The sequence below is a fragment of the Patella vulgata genome, chromosome 7 (genome assembly GCF_932274485.2).
Source record: "Patella vulgata chromosome 7, xgPatVulg1.2, whole genome shotgun sequence".
Taxonomy (NCBI): domain Eukaryota; kingdom Metazoa; phylum Mollusca; class Gastropoda; family Patellidae; genus Patella; species Patella vulgata.
This window is the reverse complement of record NC_065885.2, coordinates 53,816,244-53,835,508: the sequence shown is the minus strand read 5'-3', so window position 1 is coordinate 53,835,508 and position 19,265 is coordinate 53,816,244. Positions and strand designations below refer to the sequence as shown.

At 34.4% G+C, this 19,265-nt stretch overlaps 1 protein-coding gene across 12 annotated transcripts; it reads right to left on the bottom strand.

Annotated features, from left to right (window-relative positions):
* Positions 1-879: 879 nt before the first annotated feature.
* LOC126827777 (myoneurin) lies at positions 880-18,392 on the bottom strand. 12 transcript variants are annotated; one of them, XR_007682864.2, is made up of 16 exons: positions 18,311-18,392; positions 17,706-17,836; positions 17,315-17,410; positions 15,546-15,614; positions 14,901-15,008; positions 13,879-13,947; positions 13,119-13,166; positions 12,605-12,628; positions 12,320-12,358; positions 10,788-10,826; positions 9,108-9,161; positions 8,603-8,713; positions 7,878-7,955; positions 7,403-7,430; positions 6,150-6,834; positions 880-4,477 (listed from the first exon to the last, which is right to left on the bottom strand). XR_007682864.2 is itself a non-coding variant. In XM_050557302.2 (16 exons), exons 2-16 carry the CDS (start codon positions 17,730-17,732, stop codon positions 4,362-4,364), a joined length of 1,083 nt encoding a protein of 360 aa, XP_050413259.1. In that variant the 5' UTR covers positions 17,733-17,836; positions 18,311-18,392; the 3' UTR covers positions 880-4,361. The 12 variants fall into 12 exon arrangements, 7 of the variants coding, with proteins under 7 accessions (XP_050413259.1, XP_050413261.1, XP_050413265.1 ...); XR_007682865.2 differs by having other exon boundaries at positions 6,317-6,834; XM_050557302.2 differs by having other exon boundaries at positions 6,658-6,834.
* Between the last annotated feature and the right edge of the window lie 873 nt (positions 18,393-19,265).

Below are 19,265 nucleotides of genomic sequence, written 5' to 3'. Positions count from 1 at the left end.
CTAAAGAAGAAGAGGCAGATCTGGTTATTGTTGGTTGTAGAGGACGGGGTAAAATAAGAAGAACCTTAATGGGAAGTGTTAGTGATTATGTGGTACATCACTGTACAGCTCCAGTATTAATCTGTAGACACTGACTTAACAGGAATTCTTGATTTCACCAAAATAAAATTTCTTGATAAATTTTGGTTTTGGATATGGAATAAGAAAATCTTAATTGTATTTGTTCAATAAATATTATTATTCTTGGTGCACAGCTGTTGCGGTTTATGATTTGATTACATGCAATGTTTGTTTAGGGCGCCCAGTGGTAATGGCTCCGGCTTACTAACCAGGGGCCACCGACTTCGATCCCGATGTTAGCGGGATTTTCTGGCCTTGTTTCATTTTGTCAGTGGTGCAGGACGGGTGGTCTGGCAAGGAAAAGTGCCTAGTCGTTCGTTTGGGACGATTAACCGAGGTCGCGTGTTATGTATTCGATTGAATGCACGTCAAAAAACCCGCATTAGAAATCGAAATAAGGGTAGGCCGTAGTGCTGCTGTGAGGGCATTATGCCCGTTTGGGCTAAAAAGTTGGGCATGTAAACCACCATTTAATTTTCACGTTTGTTTAACTTTCGGTACCATTAAACTATATCATACATTATACTGTTCAAAGTTAAATCCGCACACCCCGCCCTTGGAAAATACACTCAGTTTACAGTACACATAACAAGGCAAGTATTACGGCTCGTCATGAACTACCGTTTTTCAGTTACATGGATAATCACAGCCCTCCAACCCACTCCTTCCACTCCACACACATATACTGACTTTCTTCTTGCATTTGTATCAATTCAGAGTAGTTTGAAGCAAAGTACGCTACAACAACACAAACACATACCATGTTACAATGATGGTTTTATTGGCTTTGGGAGTAAATATATAACTAACAACACGTTTTAAACATGTATATTTAGCCTGGATTAATTAATTTCCTGCTTACCAAGAAGTAGATAAATTTCAGAATGCCCTTAAATGACAACTAAATATCGTGGGGAGCTGAAAACTAAGTAACCGTGTAATTATAAAGCAGCAATAAACACTAGCAAATACAATGGCAGTAATAAAACTTAACCGGGTACAATAATTGCACAATTAAATGATTTTGAGACTTGTTATTTCTGGTGAGAATTTTGATCTATCTGTAAATATTAACCTTTTTAAAGTCGTTACAGAGAGAGGGGGAGGGGAGAAAGAGGGGGTTTAACCTCGTCTCGACACAAACCAGGTCATTTCGGAACTAACATGGTTCAATTTTAATTCAATACCTCGCTTGCGCGTAGGGGTCTTTAGCAGAGGGAGGAAAACAGGGGACGCGGAGAAAACCCGCGAGATTGGACAGGTGACTCTACTCCTGGTCACCTTCAAGTGGGGAATCGAAACCACGCCACTTGATTCAATGACAGACCTTGTGAATTCATGCGCACGCGTTAAACCACTAGACCACCCAAACCCCAAGCCCTTACGGACATTGTGACAAGTATAGACCCTAGCTATCAAAAGTTGGGTAAAACTGATTGATCCAAGACAAAATATCAAAGAAGATTTTTTTTTATATGCAAAGATAAATGATATGCTGTATGTCAGATGCGATAAACGTTCCCATTTAATTCTTAATACAATATTTATTTAATCTATGCACCTGGTTTTAAAACTTATGTGGACATTTAGGAATTAAAAGTGAACAGTTTGAAATTATATTCATTCAAATATGAGATCCAATGTGGGTTTATAAAGACTTGTTATGGAAAAATATAAATCTTTTGTAAAGGTATACATGTACAACCTGTGTATAAGATGCACAGGTTAAAATTATATTCATTCCAATTTGCAGCGAAAAAATAAATTCAGATTCTTTTAGAATATGAAAAAGATTCTAGGTATATAACATGTATTAATATTATTATTACAGCATATTTATAGTGCGCCCTTTCACATCACTGGGGCACTTTACAAAGTGACAATATAATCATAAAAATATGAGTTTATAAACATTTGTAATGGAAAGATATAAATCGTTTGTTAACGTGTATAGCAAAAAATTGTATTAGAAAATATAGTAAACTAAAGGTTTTGTAGAATGTAAAATATGGTAAAATACAGACTAGTGCCTTACTTTCATCAAAACCATTATATTATAAATCACAATCTGTCTTAAGTGTTGAATTTAGAGTTGGAATTTAGTATTGATATGAATTTCATCTAAATCATATACACACAAAATAATGCCCTAATGATGCTCAACATATATTCAAAGCTTTGAATAAGTTGAATTTGGCACCTTTGAAGTCAAGAAAATATCTAAATACCACTAAAGATTAAAAATATATATATTTTGTTGCTTTTTTATTTTAAACTATTTAATTAAGGAGAAATACATAATATTCTATTTAATACATAAAAAGTTATCTGAAATTAAACACATCGTACAAGTTGTGAATTTGTTATAAAAATTTCAATTTTTTTTTTCAATATAAAAGTCTAACAAAAAATTGTTGGCATTTTTAAGAATTCCGATTTTTCATTGGCTGAGCATTAAAATCATAGCACAAATACTAGCCCTTGTTCAATGAAAAAGCTGCATTCTTGAAATATTTCAGTGTTCTTGAATAATACCATGGGTCTTTTAGAAAGAGAAAGTCTTCTCTATATATGTACATTATTGCATGTGATAAGTATTAGTGTTCGCAAACAGTAAAGTAAAAAAAAAACATTATAATCCTCCAATAGGGCCTCAGTGTCTATGAGTGCCTTGGATATATTAACAAGTGAAAAATAACAATTAAAACAAAAATAACCCCTTACATTACATGCTAAATAAATGAACATAAAATAAAACAAACAAAAGGTAGATATGTCTAAAAAGAATTAAAATAAACCCTAAAAAAAAACATTGATGATAAAAATATGCCATTTAATTGATTGTAAAAGCCATTTAGATAATTTTATATATAAAGTTATAAAAGTTCCTCTTTTAACATGAACTAAGATCTCTGGCAATTCTTTTTTTTAAGCAACTTTAAAGCAGAAAGGAGATGTTGCTGAGAGTCTTAAGAGTGAATTATGTTATGAGATCCTTTAAAGTTTTATTTGCTTTTAGCAATATGTTCATGCAATTATATTACATGAAAATTGTGATGAAGAAACAGTTTAACAATGAGTACATTGAATCTAGCTCTATATGATAAAGCTTTAGATAAACAATGTGATCATGTGAACCATAAACGGAAAACATGAAAACTTTTATATGATGAATTTAATACAAATTATTTTTTTCTTGGAAATGATCCTACACAGTGTTGTGTTCTATATTTATTTTTTAATCCCTTAGCTCTGGGATCGTCTGAAACTACTGCTTCCTCGATCGCCCCTAACTGCCAGTGCTACTTGAATATATCAACTACTTAAACATACATTATGCAAGAGCTAAATCAGTCTATTGCAGGTCTTTCTTTAGGCCTGAAATGTTATCTAAATTATTAATTTGACATTAATTAACCTATCCAGACCATAATCAACTCTCGATGGTATCGCTAGCCTGCGATCTTTAGTGGACTATGAGCCGATTTACTGCATAACTTTCCTTCACGATTTAATAATTAAATGGATAATCAAGATTATGCTGTTTATCGTACTGACTTTAGTAATGGTAATCGCTTAATTCTGGGTTCATAGTGGTTCAATTTGAATGGAATTTTCAGCAAATTGCCTTTACATCATCTAGTTTTTAACTATTATAGTGAAAACTGCCAACTCGTTATCTAATCTTCCATAATGTATCTTTAATAAGTGTATATACTTGTACTGTAACTTGGGCGGTGTAAGGAGCAGTAGCTACAAAACTCAACTAAAATAACATACATCACTTTTATTCCATGAATATAATACTCATCGTAAAACACATATATCACTTCTCTTGATTTTTATCTGTGAATCAGGGTAGTTAATATTTACAAATACTAAAGGGTTAAAATATACTTTAACCCTTCATTTCAACAATTTTGCCTATAATAGATTTAACGTCTTACTGTTCTGCACCAACAGGTTCATGAAGATGGAAATATACGCCAACGGAAAAACAGTCTACTCTTACTTCCAAAGTGAAAGTAGAGTGAAAATGTTGATACACGAAAATTTGTATTGTGAGACGTATTGCAGAGGATTTGTATAAAAATATATTGATATTATTTTGAAAACCCTACTTTTTATCCAGTATTTGTCAGATTGTGAATTTGACTGAAAAATAAACAAACAATAATCTTTTAAATAGTATTGAAAATAATAATGTTGTTCATGTAACTTGACAATAATCAGACTGATAATCATGATGATTCTTCTACTCTAGTTATTTGTACTTCTGGATCCATGTCTACATTCTGGAAGTCTTCCATGTCTGCCATATTTTCTTCCTCATCTTCACCGTTTTGTGGAGAATTCACTAGTAAAAATAACACACAAAACAAAATTACATTATGAAAGATATTATAAAATTCTGATGCTTAAACACATGGAGCTGCTGGACAACAAATATATGGCCAGTCCACACCTGGGGGATTAGATAGAATAACCATTTATGTAATTAACATTCCCACATAATCGTATAATCTTACATACACAATCAAAAGTAATTGAAATGTAACTGACCATTACATGGGTTTTTTTGGAATCTTCCATTAATCATTACACGATAATTCAAACATGTATTGTTTACATCCAATATCGTAACCCAAGGCATGACACCAACCAGCACCATTTTGATGGGAGACAATAATGTCAAACATAACCAAAATTTTATAGCAAAGAAAAATAATGGTGTTTAACGTCTTTTATGGATGTAATGTGGGGTTGGAAAGCAAAGAGAGAGTGAAATGGGGCTTAATGTCCACATATCATTATCTTGTTCATTTCGGGACTAACACGTGGTATACTGTTATCTCTAGAAGTGTGGGATAAACTCCATGCCATGTCACTACAAACCTGGGATCAAAATTCAAAATCATGAACAACACAGTTAACAGTACTTACGATCTAAGAGCACATGTTAGGAGATGACCCACACAGTTGACAGTACATACAATCTTATGAGTGCAGGATAAACCATGACCCACACAGTTAATAGTACATACAATCTAAAGAGCACATGTTAGACCATGCCCCACACAGTTAGCAGTACATACAATCTAAGAGCATATGTTAGACCATGACCCACACAGTTAACAGTACATACAATCTAAAGAGCACATGTTACACCATGCCCCACACAGTTAGCAGTACATACGATCTAAGAGCACGTGTTAAGACATAACTAACAGTTAACAGTACTTACAATCTAAAAAGCACATGTATGACCCACACAGCTAGCAGTACATACGATCTAAGAGCATATGTTAGACTATGACCCACACAGTTAACAGTACTTACAATCTAAAGAGCACATGTTAGACCATAACCCACACAGTTAACAGTACATACGATCTAAGAGCATATGTTAGACAATGACCCACACAGTTAACAGTACATACGATCTAAGAGCATATGTTAGACCATGACCCACACAGTTAACAGTACATACGATCTAAGAACATATGTTAGACCATGACCCACACAGTTAACAGTACATACGATCTAATGAGTGCATGTTAGACCATGACCCACACAGTTAACAGTACATACGATCTACGAGCATATGTTAGACTATGACCCACACAGTTAACAGTACTTACAATCTAATGAGTGCTTGTTAGACGTCCCATACAGTTAACAGTACTTACAATCTAAGAGCACATGTCAGACCATGACCCACACAGTTAACAGTACATACGATCTATGAGCATATGTTAGACCATGACCCACCCAGTTAACAACTTACAATCTAATGAGTGCATGTTACCCCATGACACACACAGTTAGCAGTACATACCATCTAAGAGCATATGTTAGACCATGACCCACACAGTTAACAGTACAGCATATGTTAGACCATGACCCACACAGTTAACAGTACTTACGATCTAATGAGTGCATGTTAGCCCATGACCTACACAGTTGACAGTACTTACGATCTAATGAGTGCATGTTAGACCATGACCTACACAGTTGACAGTACTTACGATCTAATGAGAGCATGTTAGACCATTTGGCTACACAAATATCCGAATAGCCCTTTAATTTTGTTGTGGGGACATCACCTGTTTATCTGATCTAAACAGCTAGATGCACTTTCACTGATTGACGTTTCGCACTGAAAGTTAACTTTGACTTATAATTTCACACTCACACAATTAAAAAGTTTAAAGGCACAATCAGACTTCTGATGATCGGTAAATTTAAAACCTCTGCTTTAAGTCTTCAATATTCCACAGGTACTGATATTATAGTTCACCATATCATATGAAGAATTAAAGAGGAACATCAACCTGTTATGAATTCATGAAACAGAGATCATATTAGATCTACAATTCTACACCACCAAAGATAAAATCCACCAAAACAATTTGGTAACTGATTTCTTTTCAAAAACTTTTGTGTGGTATAATTAAAGATGTTTATCATATTCATAGGTGAAATTTAATTCCAACCGATCGTCAAAAGGCCGATTACCTCTTCAATTCTACTCACTATCACCATTGAATACAATTTTATAGGTTTCCGCATCTCGAACTTTGTCTCCGATATCCGCTAGCTGAAGATTAAAACTCTGTCTCAAATTCTCCATCTCTGTTTTTAAAACTTTGGTCACTCTGTACTGAATTTCTTTTAACTGGTTGCCAAAATCCTCCTCTAGACTCTGAAGATCTTTAACAAGTTGTAGAGTATAATGTTAAAATAATAAATACTATCATGGTTTATAAAGTCTGTTAATACTGAGTATTAGTATACTCTGATGGTTAATGTCTTTAACGATCCATTTTCTCAGATCAGAGTTTTGAAGTAGGAACACTTTTATACAGGACTTAAAACTGTAAACTTTTGTTAATTGTTTTGTTTCATTGTTTCTGAGAAATTCTTTAGAGTATTTAAGAGTTCATTTCTGAGTGTAGAGATTTCTGCTGGCAGGATAAGATCCAACAAAACACATTCAAGACAAAGGGGAAATATGTTGAACTTGTAATAATTTGAATAGGATGTCCTTTTCTAATCCAATACACCAATAAACCAAATAGTTCCCAATAGTTAACCAGGGCACTTATAAGTTCTGCACTCATCAATTAAGTTGTTTCACTAATGTTATTATTGTACATAGTACTGTATCATTATTGTGCTTGAAAACAACTAGAGAATTGTTGTAGAATGGTGGCTCCAATTAAATGTTGTTTAAACGGTACACATATAAGTTTATTAGTCTATAAATAATACTACTAACCTTTAATAACTAACTTTATTGACCCACGCTGTAAAACATTTAAATAAATAACTATTTAATATTCTATACAGTTATCTATATTTACTGCTTGTAGATAAACTTGAATTTAGCTTAAAGTACAGCAAATTTCAGATATTATGTAACAAAAAATTTAGTAATTATGGTAGTGAATTCTTATTAACAGGATGAATATAACAGGATGAATAAACTTGATGATGTGAGATATCTTCAAATGATTTAGCCACATGATCCTATCACAAACAAAAACACAAAAATAAAAACATCAGATTCGGCACAAGGATTGTCGGCAAACCAGAATATTTTGTACCGCCTTATAATACAAAGTTTAAAGTGTCAGCTACTAGTACTAGTTCATTTTTTTCCAAGTAAAATGAATGAAAAATGTTAAGAGAATAAAGCCAACAAAAAAAAAGATAAAAAAATTATCAGCAATTTACCCGATTGTTGCACTCACTGAATAATAACTTACAGACTGTCTTCGTGATCTATCACTAAGAGATCTAGTAGGTGATTCAGGAACCGTCCTTTCTACCTGTAAACATACAATTGTAGAATGTTCAACTATCATATATTCTAAACAATACCCAGCATTATAAAATGGTTTCGCTCAAATATTGATAATGTGAACACTCAACACAGTCATGTTCTTTTTCTAGTAAAGCACATTTTGATCAAGTGCAAACATCTCAAAGATGTAAGATCCGATTTTTACTGTTTTCTGCAAAATCTGTTTGGTCAACCAGAGATATAATGTAGTATGCTAATATTAAAAGGAGACAGATTTTTATAGCTCTGCTGGAGCTCACATAGCATTAAATTGCTGCAAACAACAAGGCAAAGAGAAAGCATGTTAATAGTGGAAAAATGAAACGTAGGAGATTAATGTCTCATCCCCATAAACATCTATCATTTAGAGATGAATATACATTCTATGGTCACATGTTCAATTTAAACTGTCATGGTTCATTTATTGTGCAAACCAATGTGTACACTTAACATGTGTGGACCCTGTGTTTTTTTGTCCCACAGAACACCCTACTTGTCAGTTCTTTAGACAAGTGATTCTTCTTGGTTTACCCCGAGATATGAACTGGGACATTCTAGTTGACAGTCCAGTCCCTTCACTGCTCAATCACTGTGTCCCTTTCAGTGTTGAAAACAATACAAATTAGATCTCACCACAGATTTCCGTGGTCTACCTCTTCCTCTACCACTATCGGGTGTCTTTCTAGGACGTCCTCTTCCTCTTGTTGGTGTACTAATATATGCTTTAGATGTAGATGGAGTGGTCTGCAGAAGATACAATTTACAAGTTGGAAGTGGAAAGATTTTACATCAAAAAAGAGTAGAAAATCATAGTCTTACTAAAAACCAATCCAGGAAATTAGGCACCCGCTTCTGACAATATCAGACACAAATTAAGGCTTTATCTGGCACAACCCCTCTTTATTTCTGCGACTTTAACCCGCAGTGATTTGTCTTTTATGTAACTGGCAAAAAGTTAAGTATGTCAGGTACTAAGCTGGTGATTAACATTGAATGTTTTTGTTAATGGTGAAACATAGATCAACAAAACAAGTGTTAATTCTTTTTATTAATTCAATAATGGTGATGATATTCCCAATGTTTATAATGCACTTATAATTCTAATATGTATATTAATGTTAATTATAAACAATCTTACCGTTGGATCTTTTCTAGGACGTCCTCTACCAACTTTTACAACTTTACTAGATTCCTATAATAATCAATGATTGGTTGACAGGCGATGAAACACATACCCACAGAAGCAAATTTATCTGAGCACATATGTATTCTTTTCAATCTGATTAAAATACAGATCCATATATTTCGTTTCGTTTTTTTATATTTTCGATGGCCTACACTACGTGAAGATCTGTAGTGGAAAGTTGCGCCAGATGTCAAACAAGCGGCTTTTGACCCTATGACGTCAGGCATTTGAATAACCAATCAGCATGGTGTTTCTAGTGGGCTACCTACAGTTCTGTGCACCTCATGCCAAAAACTTGCAGTGTCATTGGCTAAAATCACTCACATCATCCAGAACGTGGGTAATATAACAACTCTTCCAGACCCTAGTATAGAAAGACATGTAAGACGCAATTTTGAACTGTAAAAAAAGAAACGAAATAGGATCTGTGCTTTAATCAGATTGTATTCTTTTATAGGTGATGGGGTCCATTAAAAGAAAACTAAAAACTGGTAAAGAGTAAGAATCCATTAAATAATTACCACAAATCATTGAAATTTGATTGGTCTCTTAATCTCATGAGTATACACATTGTTTATAAACTAATATTCAATTTGATGATAACCTTAGCTTCTAGAATGCTAAAAAATCACATTAAAAATGATCAAGGACCTCAACTTCCTTCTGTAATTATTGAAAATCTTTGAAAATCAATAGGTTTCTTCTTCTCTATAGTGCCGATAAGGACTGTAGACAACAAATTGACGGGGGAGGATGAAGACAATATACAACCACATTTCAATTTAGGCATGTAAAAATTGTTAAAAGATTAGGCATACATACATATGCTTAGAATTAAAAATGGTCATGTTGAAAGAAAATAAAAAAAACTTTATCATATTGGCATTTGATTTGCATACATAAAGTTTATTTGTATCTGGAAATGCTATTTTATATTAAAATTCCAAACCTCTCTGATTTAAGTGACAAAATAAAATTATTGATTTTATGTATTGATTTCTTTTGTGAGATGACAATCTATTGCTGGTAAAGTCTATAGATAAAACCAGTAATTACTGTTTTCTTTCTTCTGGACTACTGACTTAATTGGGTATTACAGAGAGAGAGATGGGGTTTAACGTCCACTCGACACAAACTTGGTCATTTCAAGACTAACACATGGTTCAATTTTACTTCAATAATTTGCTTGTGTGTACGGGTCTTTTAGCAGTGGGAGGAAACCAGAAGATTCGGAGAAAACCCACGAGGTTGGACAGGCAACCCTATCCTTGTCACGTATAACCAGGGAATCAAAACCACGCCAGTTGACTCAATGACAGACCTTATGATACAGAGCACATGCGCTAACCATTCAACCTTCCAACCCCTTTAATTGGGGACTGGAAGCCATATTGACTTGGTGAGAATGGTGTTGACCCAATAACCAGGAGGGTCCTTGGTTCAATCCCGGTGTCAGCCAGAGAAAGCAAGTCATATTTCCCATGATCAGTTTTGCAAGATGAAGGATCTGACAAGGAAAATGTATCTTGTCAATTGGATGGGATGAAAAATTGATATCCCCTGACACTTAGAATGCAAAATTTTCCCTCACCACATACTGTATGGCGTATAGAGAAAGTCTGCACTACTTACTGTCATATAGTCTGTGTATGATACATCTGTGTCGGAATCCTAAAAAACAAAACACAAGTTGGAAATTGAAATATGGGTAGGTAGTACAGTCTCTGTCAGGGCAAAATCTTCCCTCAAAGCACCCTAAATGCTGTATGGGCGTCTTCATTAACCCAGTTGGTGCAGAATGAAATGAAATGGGGTTAAATGTCCCACTGTTCTGATCTGACTGGCCTAATGTAGACAGGCATTAGGTTTAGTGTGGTATGAGGGAAATATTGCCTGGATAGCAGCGTGAGGGCCTAATCTTATTTCGATTCCAACTTTCAAGAGTTCTTTTATGTGCATGCCAATGTGCAGGGGTCAAAATTCACGACGGCACCCGCGGCAATTGCCGTAGTATTTAGCGAAATAGCCGTAGAAAATAAATAATAACTACGGCATATTTAGCCGTGGTAATTTATTTAAGAATATCACGACGGCAATTTGCCGATGTAGACAATCAAATCACCGTTGTATACGTGCGAAATCCACGGCATAATGGAAAGTAGGAATTTATTGTTTTGTTTCTTTCCTGAGTTCTCGTGACTGTATTTTTCTATCTGACCTAATTCTACCGTAACATCACATGCTGGTGGCTAGAATGGAAATACACATGGCTCGTTGTCTAGTGTATTTAATCATTTAAGAAGTTCAAAACAATTTCCAGATATAAATGCTATGAATAATTTACTGGAAAATATGACCAAATAAAAAAATTAGGTCGGGAAAATATTGCAATAATATAATTGTTAGCGTAAATATAGACGGGTTGTGAGAAGAAAAAAAATCCAGAGGGTGTTACATGTCCGCAGCATGATGTGCATGTACTATTATAATGCCATGCACAGGTGTGAAGTCGTGTTTTAAGAATCAATTTACGGTATTATTATGGATATTTTGGAATCAGAATTCAACACCTCAACGGCGAAGTATTCATTTAAAACGCAAGTTTGGTACCACGGTACTTATATTTGGTGGAATTCACGTGGATACGGATTATAGAATTGCACATATTCGTGTCGCTGAGCCAAAGCAGATTCGCGGACTTGCAAGAATTTTTAGGTCTTCTGATTTTGATATTTTGATATTCAGATGGACTGCGGTGCACGTAAATTTAAGGGTGTTGTGGTGACCTAATTCTGGACAAATTCCGTAATAATATCGATATATATGTCAGTTTCCCAGTTTAAAAAAATGCTGTAGTGAAGAAAGTAAATTAAAAGTTTTGCCTTAGTGTAAATAAAAACTGCCGTAGTGACGAAGGAATTACTGTGTCATTTTTTTAAAAAAATGCCTTCGTTCCAATTTCATGAATTTTGACCCCTGATGTGTATACAGGACCTTGGTTTTTCATCCAATCCTGGTGCAGAAAAGTAGGACATTAAACCCCATTCCATTTTAGTAATTGAGCAGCCAGTGTATATATTTGTGGATAATTGATTATACCAGGAAAATGTGAAAAATATAGCGGTACATAAAAAAACTACCAGCAGAAGGTCTGCATTACTTACTGTTATATCGTCTGTGTATGATATATCCGTGTCTGAATCCTAAAAAACACAAGTTTCAAATTGAAATAAAGAGCAGGGCGTAGTGCCGCTGCCAGGGCAAAATTTTCCCTCATAGCACACTGTATGGTAGTAAAGCACATCTTCATTAATTAAGACAAATGAGTGCAGAAAAGTAAGGTATTAAATTTCATTTCAGTATTTATTTGTGGATAATTGCTAATATTATGAGGTAAATGTGTAAAATATATGTTGAAACAATACCAGCAGAAAGTCTGCATTACTTACTGTAATATCTTCTACATCTGAATCCTAAAAAAACAAAAAACAAAGATATCAATCCATAACATTGTCAATTAAATAGCATGAGTCCTTTCAAATTAGGAAAATGTTAAAGACGCTGATCCACATCATGCATTTTTTTAATCAATATTTGATTTTTGCAAGACTTAATCCATGCTAAAATGTACCCTAAATACAAATTGAGTAAGCCCAATATATCAATGGTAGATAATCTCCCAACTCCTATAGAAGCCCATCAAAATATTTTACCTCAAACTTATAGTTGATGTTGGCTTATTTTATATCATCTAAAGAATGTTGTGAAATTTTCAGTTCACCAAACCTTTGTAAATATCGAATGGAATTGAAACATTTTTAGACTTGTTACAATTTTAGAGATTTAACTTTCCCAATATTGTAGTTTGCTATGATTCAAAATCCTTCAAATGATAATGAGTGGCTTAAACTGATATTTTATTTAGTATCTGTAATCCAATTTAACCGTTACAGAAAAACTTACACTTTGATATTTCTTTGGTCGACCTCTACCTTTCTCTCTTGTAGATCTCTAGAATAAAAGACAAGAGTAATTTCTAAATATTATTATACTCGTACATCATTAAAAATGAATGTTTTTTTGAGAATCTTGAGCCACATTGAGTATGGTGATGGCTCACTAATCATAAGGCCCAGGATAAATCCTCAGTAATTTCCAGGCTAGTTTCCACTTGTTAGAGGAACATAAATGGGGTCTGGCAAGATGAAGCGACTAGTCGTTTATATGGAATAAAAAAAAAACACCGATAGCATGTTAAAGATCCCTTGACAGTTGGAAATCAAAAGTAGAATAGGCTGGCTTACACAAATGAAATTGGGTTTAACGTCCTACGGCTCTGCCCGGACTGGGCTAATGAAGACAGGAAGACGCCATGCTGTGTGCCATGAGGGAAATTGTGCCTGGACAGCGGCGCTACTTCCTACTCTTATATCAAATTCCAACTTACTCACTTAGCCACTGTGGCTCAGTTGGTACATAAACAGTAAGACACCACGTTTCTATTGAAAATGAGACAAATAAAATAATAACTTTAACATCAATAGATTAGGCTCCAATCAGGATAGTCTATTCACTTGATTTTGAGTCTCTAAATAATGACAAAAGAGAACAACTATTGCTGTAAAAGTTTTTTTATTGAGTTGTTTCCCTTTACCATAGCATAATATTGTTTTTTTTCCAGAGAGTAATAAATGTTACATGTATGTAAGAAACATAAACTTACGTATACTGGTGATCCAGCAGGATATTTTCTAGGACGTCCTCGGGATTTACCAGAGGGTGTTTTGGGCTTCTACAATAAAAATGTTATATTTTCACATCTATAAAATTTTAATGCAATTATCTCCAAAATACTGTACTACAATTATTATCAAATGAGTGAGCACTATGTTTCGATAAAATAAAATCACCACTATGTATGGGAATAAATGTTTAGTTTTGTACTCCGTGCTGGTAAGGTCCCAACTCTGTCTGCATTCTTTGTCAAATGTTATTAGTAAGTGCTGGGGGACTGCAACACATACAATTACACAAGACAAACCTATGGACAGGACACAATATACAGTTATTACAAACAACAAATGCACAAATCAAATCTAGTAAATGGATCTGGGGGCTAGCAGTAAGCGTCCATTGCGCTGTACAGTCCTGGGCCTGTAGTCATACACGCTTCACTAAAAATGAAAAACAAATGACAAGGGTAGTAGCTCAAGAAAAGGGGAATATTTCCCAAACCTTGTATCATACTAAAGTGAGTCGTGAAATATAAATGTAGGCACACTGAAGGAAAAAACCTTTACAAGTAACAATTTTCGTGATATATAGTAAAAAGCCAAGTAAAACTAAATAACCTTTGTAGTAGTCTAAACATGGGGATCAAAACATCATAAGCATGTGAAAGAATTCATGTGTATTAATAATAACAAAGTTAGGACATAGTCCTTATTTCTATATTAAATGCACAGAAAAACTAATGCCAAATACAAGGAAGCAATCAGAAAGCATGCGAATGACGCTATGTAAAGGCAGTAGTTTGCCACTACAGGTTATAACTTAAAATTCTAGATCTATAAGACAACGCTAAACGGGTTAATACTAACAATTTAGGAACATAGGTATTATTCAACTATCTGGTGTTTTTTCCCTTGACTGCCTATACTGCATTGTCAAATAATTAAATTACATTCCACACTGTTCATTGAAAGTAAACAATATTTTACATTAAAACTTGAAAACAATATTCACCGTTTTTTTCAGTTCATCTGGTATCTTTGGTCTCCCTCTGCCTCGTTTTGATATTGATACATCTAAATCTTCTTCAACCTCTTCTTCTTCTATCTCTTCTTCTGGGTTCTGAAAGTCACAGGGTCAACAATACAATCAATCTGATTAAAACACAGATCCTATTTCGTTTTGTTTTTTATAGTTCAAAATTTCGTTTTACTTGTCTTCACAACACTAGGATCTGGAAGAGTTGTTATATAACAGGCGTTCTAGTTGATGTGAGGAATTAGCCAATAAAACGGTCTGTTACTATGAGTGCTTGGTGTGCTTTGCACAGAAATGTGGGTAAACTCCTAGAAACGTCAACGCTGATTGATTAATCAATGTTCGACGTGATAGGGTCAAAAGCCGCTCCTATGACCTCTGACGCGACCTCCCAATACAACTCGTCAAACCTTCATGTAGTGTAGGCCATCGAAAGTATAAAAAAACGAAACGAAATATAGATTTGTATTTTAATCAGATCCTGGGTTCAATCCTGGTGTGTGCCAAGAATGCACCTTGGGAAGTTGTTAGACAGAGTTTTTCTCTTTACCATAATGGTTTTTTCCCCAAGAGAGTAATAAATGTTATTATCTTATTAGTATCTTTGAAACATGAACTTACATGTACTGGTGGTCCAGCAGGATATTTTCTAGGACGTCCTCGGGATTTACCAGAAGGTATTTTGGGCTTCTACAATAAAAATGTTATATTATGATATTAATCAAATTTTGTCTCACAAATGCTCTACTACAACTGGGTGCAGGCTGTTTCGTAACCTGGCTGTTTTGTACTTAGTTCATCTGTACCTTTTCCTATAAGTTGTTGAAATAAATTGAAATAAGTTGAAAGAAATTGAAATAAAGGGGAACCAGTATTAGAACATGCATGTTTTGTATCTCAAATTGATTCGTACCTTTTCCTATATATTGTTGAAATAAATTTAAATAAAGCAGAAACATAATTAAACGATTGGATAAAATCCAATTGCTACACCAAATTTATAAAAATGGCTGCCAAACCAGAATTAGAACACACACGTGATTTGTACATGTATCTCTAATTGTTGAAATAAGTTGAAATAAATTGAAATAAACCTGTATGTTGTTGAAATAAATTGAAATAATAAACGATTGAAAAAGAAAAATACAAACACTGCTACCTGCCTTTTGTTGCTTTTAATCTTGTGTTGATTATCAAACCCATTCTGCTGAGTGAGTTGTGATTATTGACGATAATTGATCGGCGATTGTTAAAGCAGTTAAAAAAAAACGATTGAAAAATATTTAATCTGGTAATGATTATTGAACCCATTCTTTTTTGTGAGTTCTGATAATCGATTGTTAAAACGATTAAAAAACGATTGAAAATTATTTAATCTGGTGCAAAAAGAGGAGGGTTAAGCTTAAGTCCATGCTAAAGTTCTCTTGAAATTAACCAAGGTAATAAACAGCTATTAATGAACTAAGTATGAAACAGCCTGGTTCCGAAACGGCTCGCATTCCTACAATTATTATCAAATGAGTGAGCACTATGTTTCGATAAAAAAAAATCACCACTATGTATATTAGGAATAGGAATCAAAATAAATGTTTAGTTTTGTACTCCGTGCTGGCAAGGTCCCAACTCTGTCTGCATTTTTTGTCAAATGTTATTAGTAATTGCAGGGGGACTGCACCACACACAAACAATTACACAGTATTATTAAATAAATAACTAGTATGGACTAAGACTAGTAATTATTTCCCCTTATTTCATGATGGACGAATGTAGTGCGAGTTATAAATAGACAATTTTTCCCTTAATTTTGTTCTCCCCTCTTCCTGCATTTTTTGGTTGACTTTTTGGTCTAGAATTCGAGAAAAGGGATCAAATTTGCAATTTCATAGCAGTTTTGGGTAATAGTACTAATACTGATGATATTACTGCGGAGGGATAGGGGGTGTAAACTGTCTTTCTGCAGAGCAATCATTGTGTCGGAAGTGAGATTTTCACCCCAGTCAACTTCAAATCCGCGTAGTAAAAAATCTAAATGGTCAACCCCCTACAAAATTATGATGAGGAGATTGCCAAATGTTGTCCCCATTGTGCCTATAAAGATTGGAACCAACGGAATGTTGAGAAAAAAAGCTACAGCCTGTGATGTTACAGCCATTTAACATTGAAGTCAATGGGCAAATAATTGCTAGACTGAGACCGTATTGCAATTTGGAGTTATTTCCCTTGACTCGGCATAATACATTGTCAATTTTAATTTAGTAAATTAGTCTTTCAAATCTGGTACATGTACTTCCAGAAGAAGGGCTTGACAAAAAAACAACATAATACAAGGTTCTGTTAATGTAAACACTATGGTATAAATTTTTACATTTTAACATGAAAACAATATTCACCGTTTTTTTCAGTTCATCTGGAATCTTTGGTCTCCCTCTGCCTCGTTTTGATGTTGATACATCTAAATCTTCTTCTTCAACCTCTTCTTCTGGGTCCTGTAAGTAACACGGTCAATGTATCATAAGCCCATTAACAGTCAATACACTCACTGTAGAAAATGCTTTTTCATGTGGCCTACGCCCTACACGATCCATACAGTACGTGAAATCTTTATTTACTTATGTTACTACCGTAGGGTCTACATAAACTCAAGTTTGAAATCTCAATTTCACAATGAATAATATCAATTATTTTATTACTAAGAATCTGAATGAAAATAGTGTATTTAAGTTTCATATTAGCAGTTTAAATGATCGATAGAAAATAATTAAAATATTCAATTTTACATACTGAAACTTCATCAAAACCTCTTTTCATATTTACTAGCTAAAAAAATGTCGGTGTTCTTCTTCTTATAATTGTTAAATAATAGTAATGATGTCTATCATTTGTTACCAGTTTCACAAATCTGTGAAAATGATCTGGAAAAAAAAAACACATGTAAACAAAAACAAATTTATAATTACATAATTGCAGAAACACCTGTTTATTGTTGTTTGGAGCTTTCTATTAAATACAGTAATATTTAGTGTCTCTGGAAAATATGCTGCAAGAAACAGACCTAAAAGTAAAAATTATAGGGGATTCAATAACCTTATTTGATGCAAAGCTTGGTGATAGGAAACAACAAGTTTCCAAACAGCAAATCACTGGATTCTGTATTGAATCTTACATGTTTTGAGATCTCAATGATGCGTTATTGTGGACAGATGATACACATTAAATTTAATAAGAAAGAGTGAATAAATAAACCGCACATGCTTGTTATTGTTTGGCAATATAATAATAACATGCCATTACAAGTCATATTGCATCAAGTTAGATTCAGTATGAATGGTTTTCTTTGCTTTTACGTGAAGAACATATTGTCACGAATTAAATGTTTGTAAACAAACCTATTTCGGTCTAACAAAGACCTCTTTTATATGCTCATTTCATTCATTTCCCAAACCGCGTCTTAACCTGAACATAGGTGGCGCTTTAACAGGGAGAATCCAAAAAACGCAATTATGGAGAAGTCATTGTGTCATTTTCGATGGCATTATTATTGTACCTCATCTTATGAAAAGATATGTTTGAATGTTAAATTCAAGTCTTATTTACTAATTGTCAAACTCAGAGGCTAGAAGTATGTAGTGCTAATGAGTTGTCTTTTTGTTTTGTTTGTTTGTGTGTCACTGTGTGTGTCTATAATTCGAGCTAATTAATTTTCAGCATATCCTTAATTGATTTAATATTTATTACTAGAGGATACCCGGCTTCGCCCGGGGCCCAAATTCGCATGGACCCTAATTCCCCCGGGGATAAGTTCGCACAGGGCTTAAATTCGCCCAAGGTCCAAATTCACCGGGGGACCAAATTCACCCGGGGACCAAAATCACCCTAGTAAGGCCCAAATTCGCCAAGGGCCTAATTCGTCCGGGGACCAAAATCACCCAGGGCCCAAATTCGCCCTGCGCCCAAATTCGCCCAGGGCCCAAATTCAAAGGCCTAAAACATTGATGGGGTCATACGAATTAGAATTCAATATTGGCCATATGCCATTCAGTAGGCCCCCGTGTGTTATGAGTGAAATTTTGTTCGGGTAGCTGCGCTCAACTCTAATTTCGAAGTCAATGGTTCATTTACATGCACGCCAGTACACGCAGGGTTTCGTTTTTTCGTACCACCTGAAGGACTAGAATCCCGGAGACCCTTCATCCGCCGTGTACCATTGCGAATCCGAGACCTCCTGTTTGGCGAGTCAGTTGCTCCCGAAAAAACTAGATACTAAATGTGGTGGAGTGGGGTGGGAGTGGGGTCATTTACAGCAGAACTATAGGCCATAGTGTTGTGGTGTCCGTAACCTGT

Coding starts and splice junctions, on each gene's coding strand:
- LOC126827777 (XM_050557302.2), bottom strand. CDS start 17,732: ATGAAAAGAGGTTTTGATGAAGTTTCA. Junction 13,948..14,900: donor CAGATGAACTGAAAAAAACG/GTGAATATTGTT, acceptor TTTTTATTGTAG/AAGCCCAAAACACCCTCTGG. Junction 9,162..10,787: donor CATACACAGACTATATGACA/GTAAGTAGTGCA, acceptor TGATTATTATAG/GAATCTAGTAAAGTTGTAAA.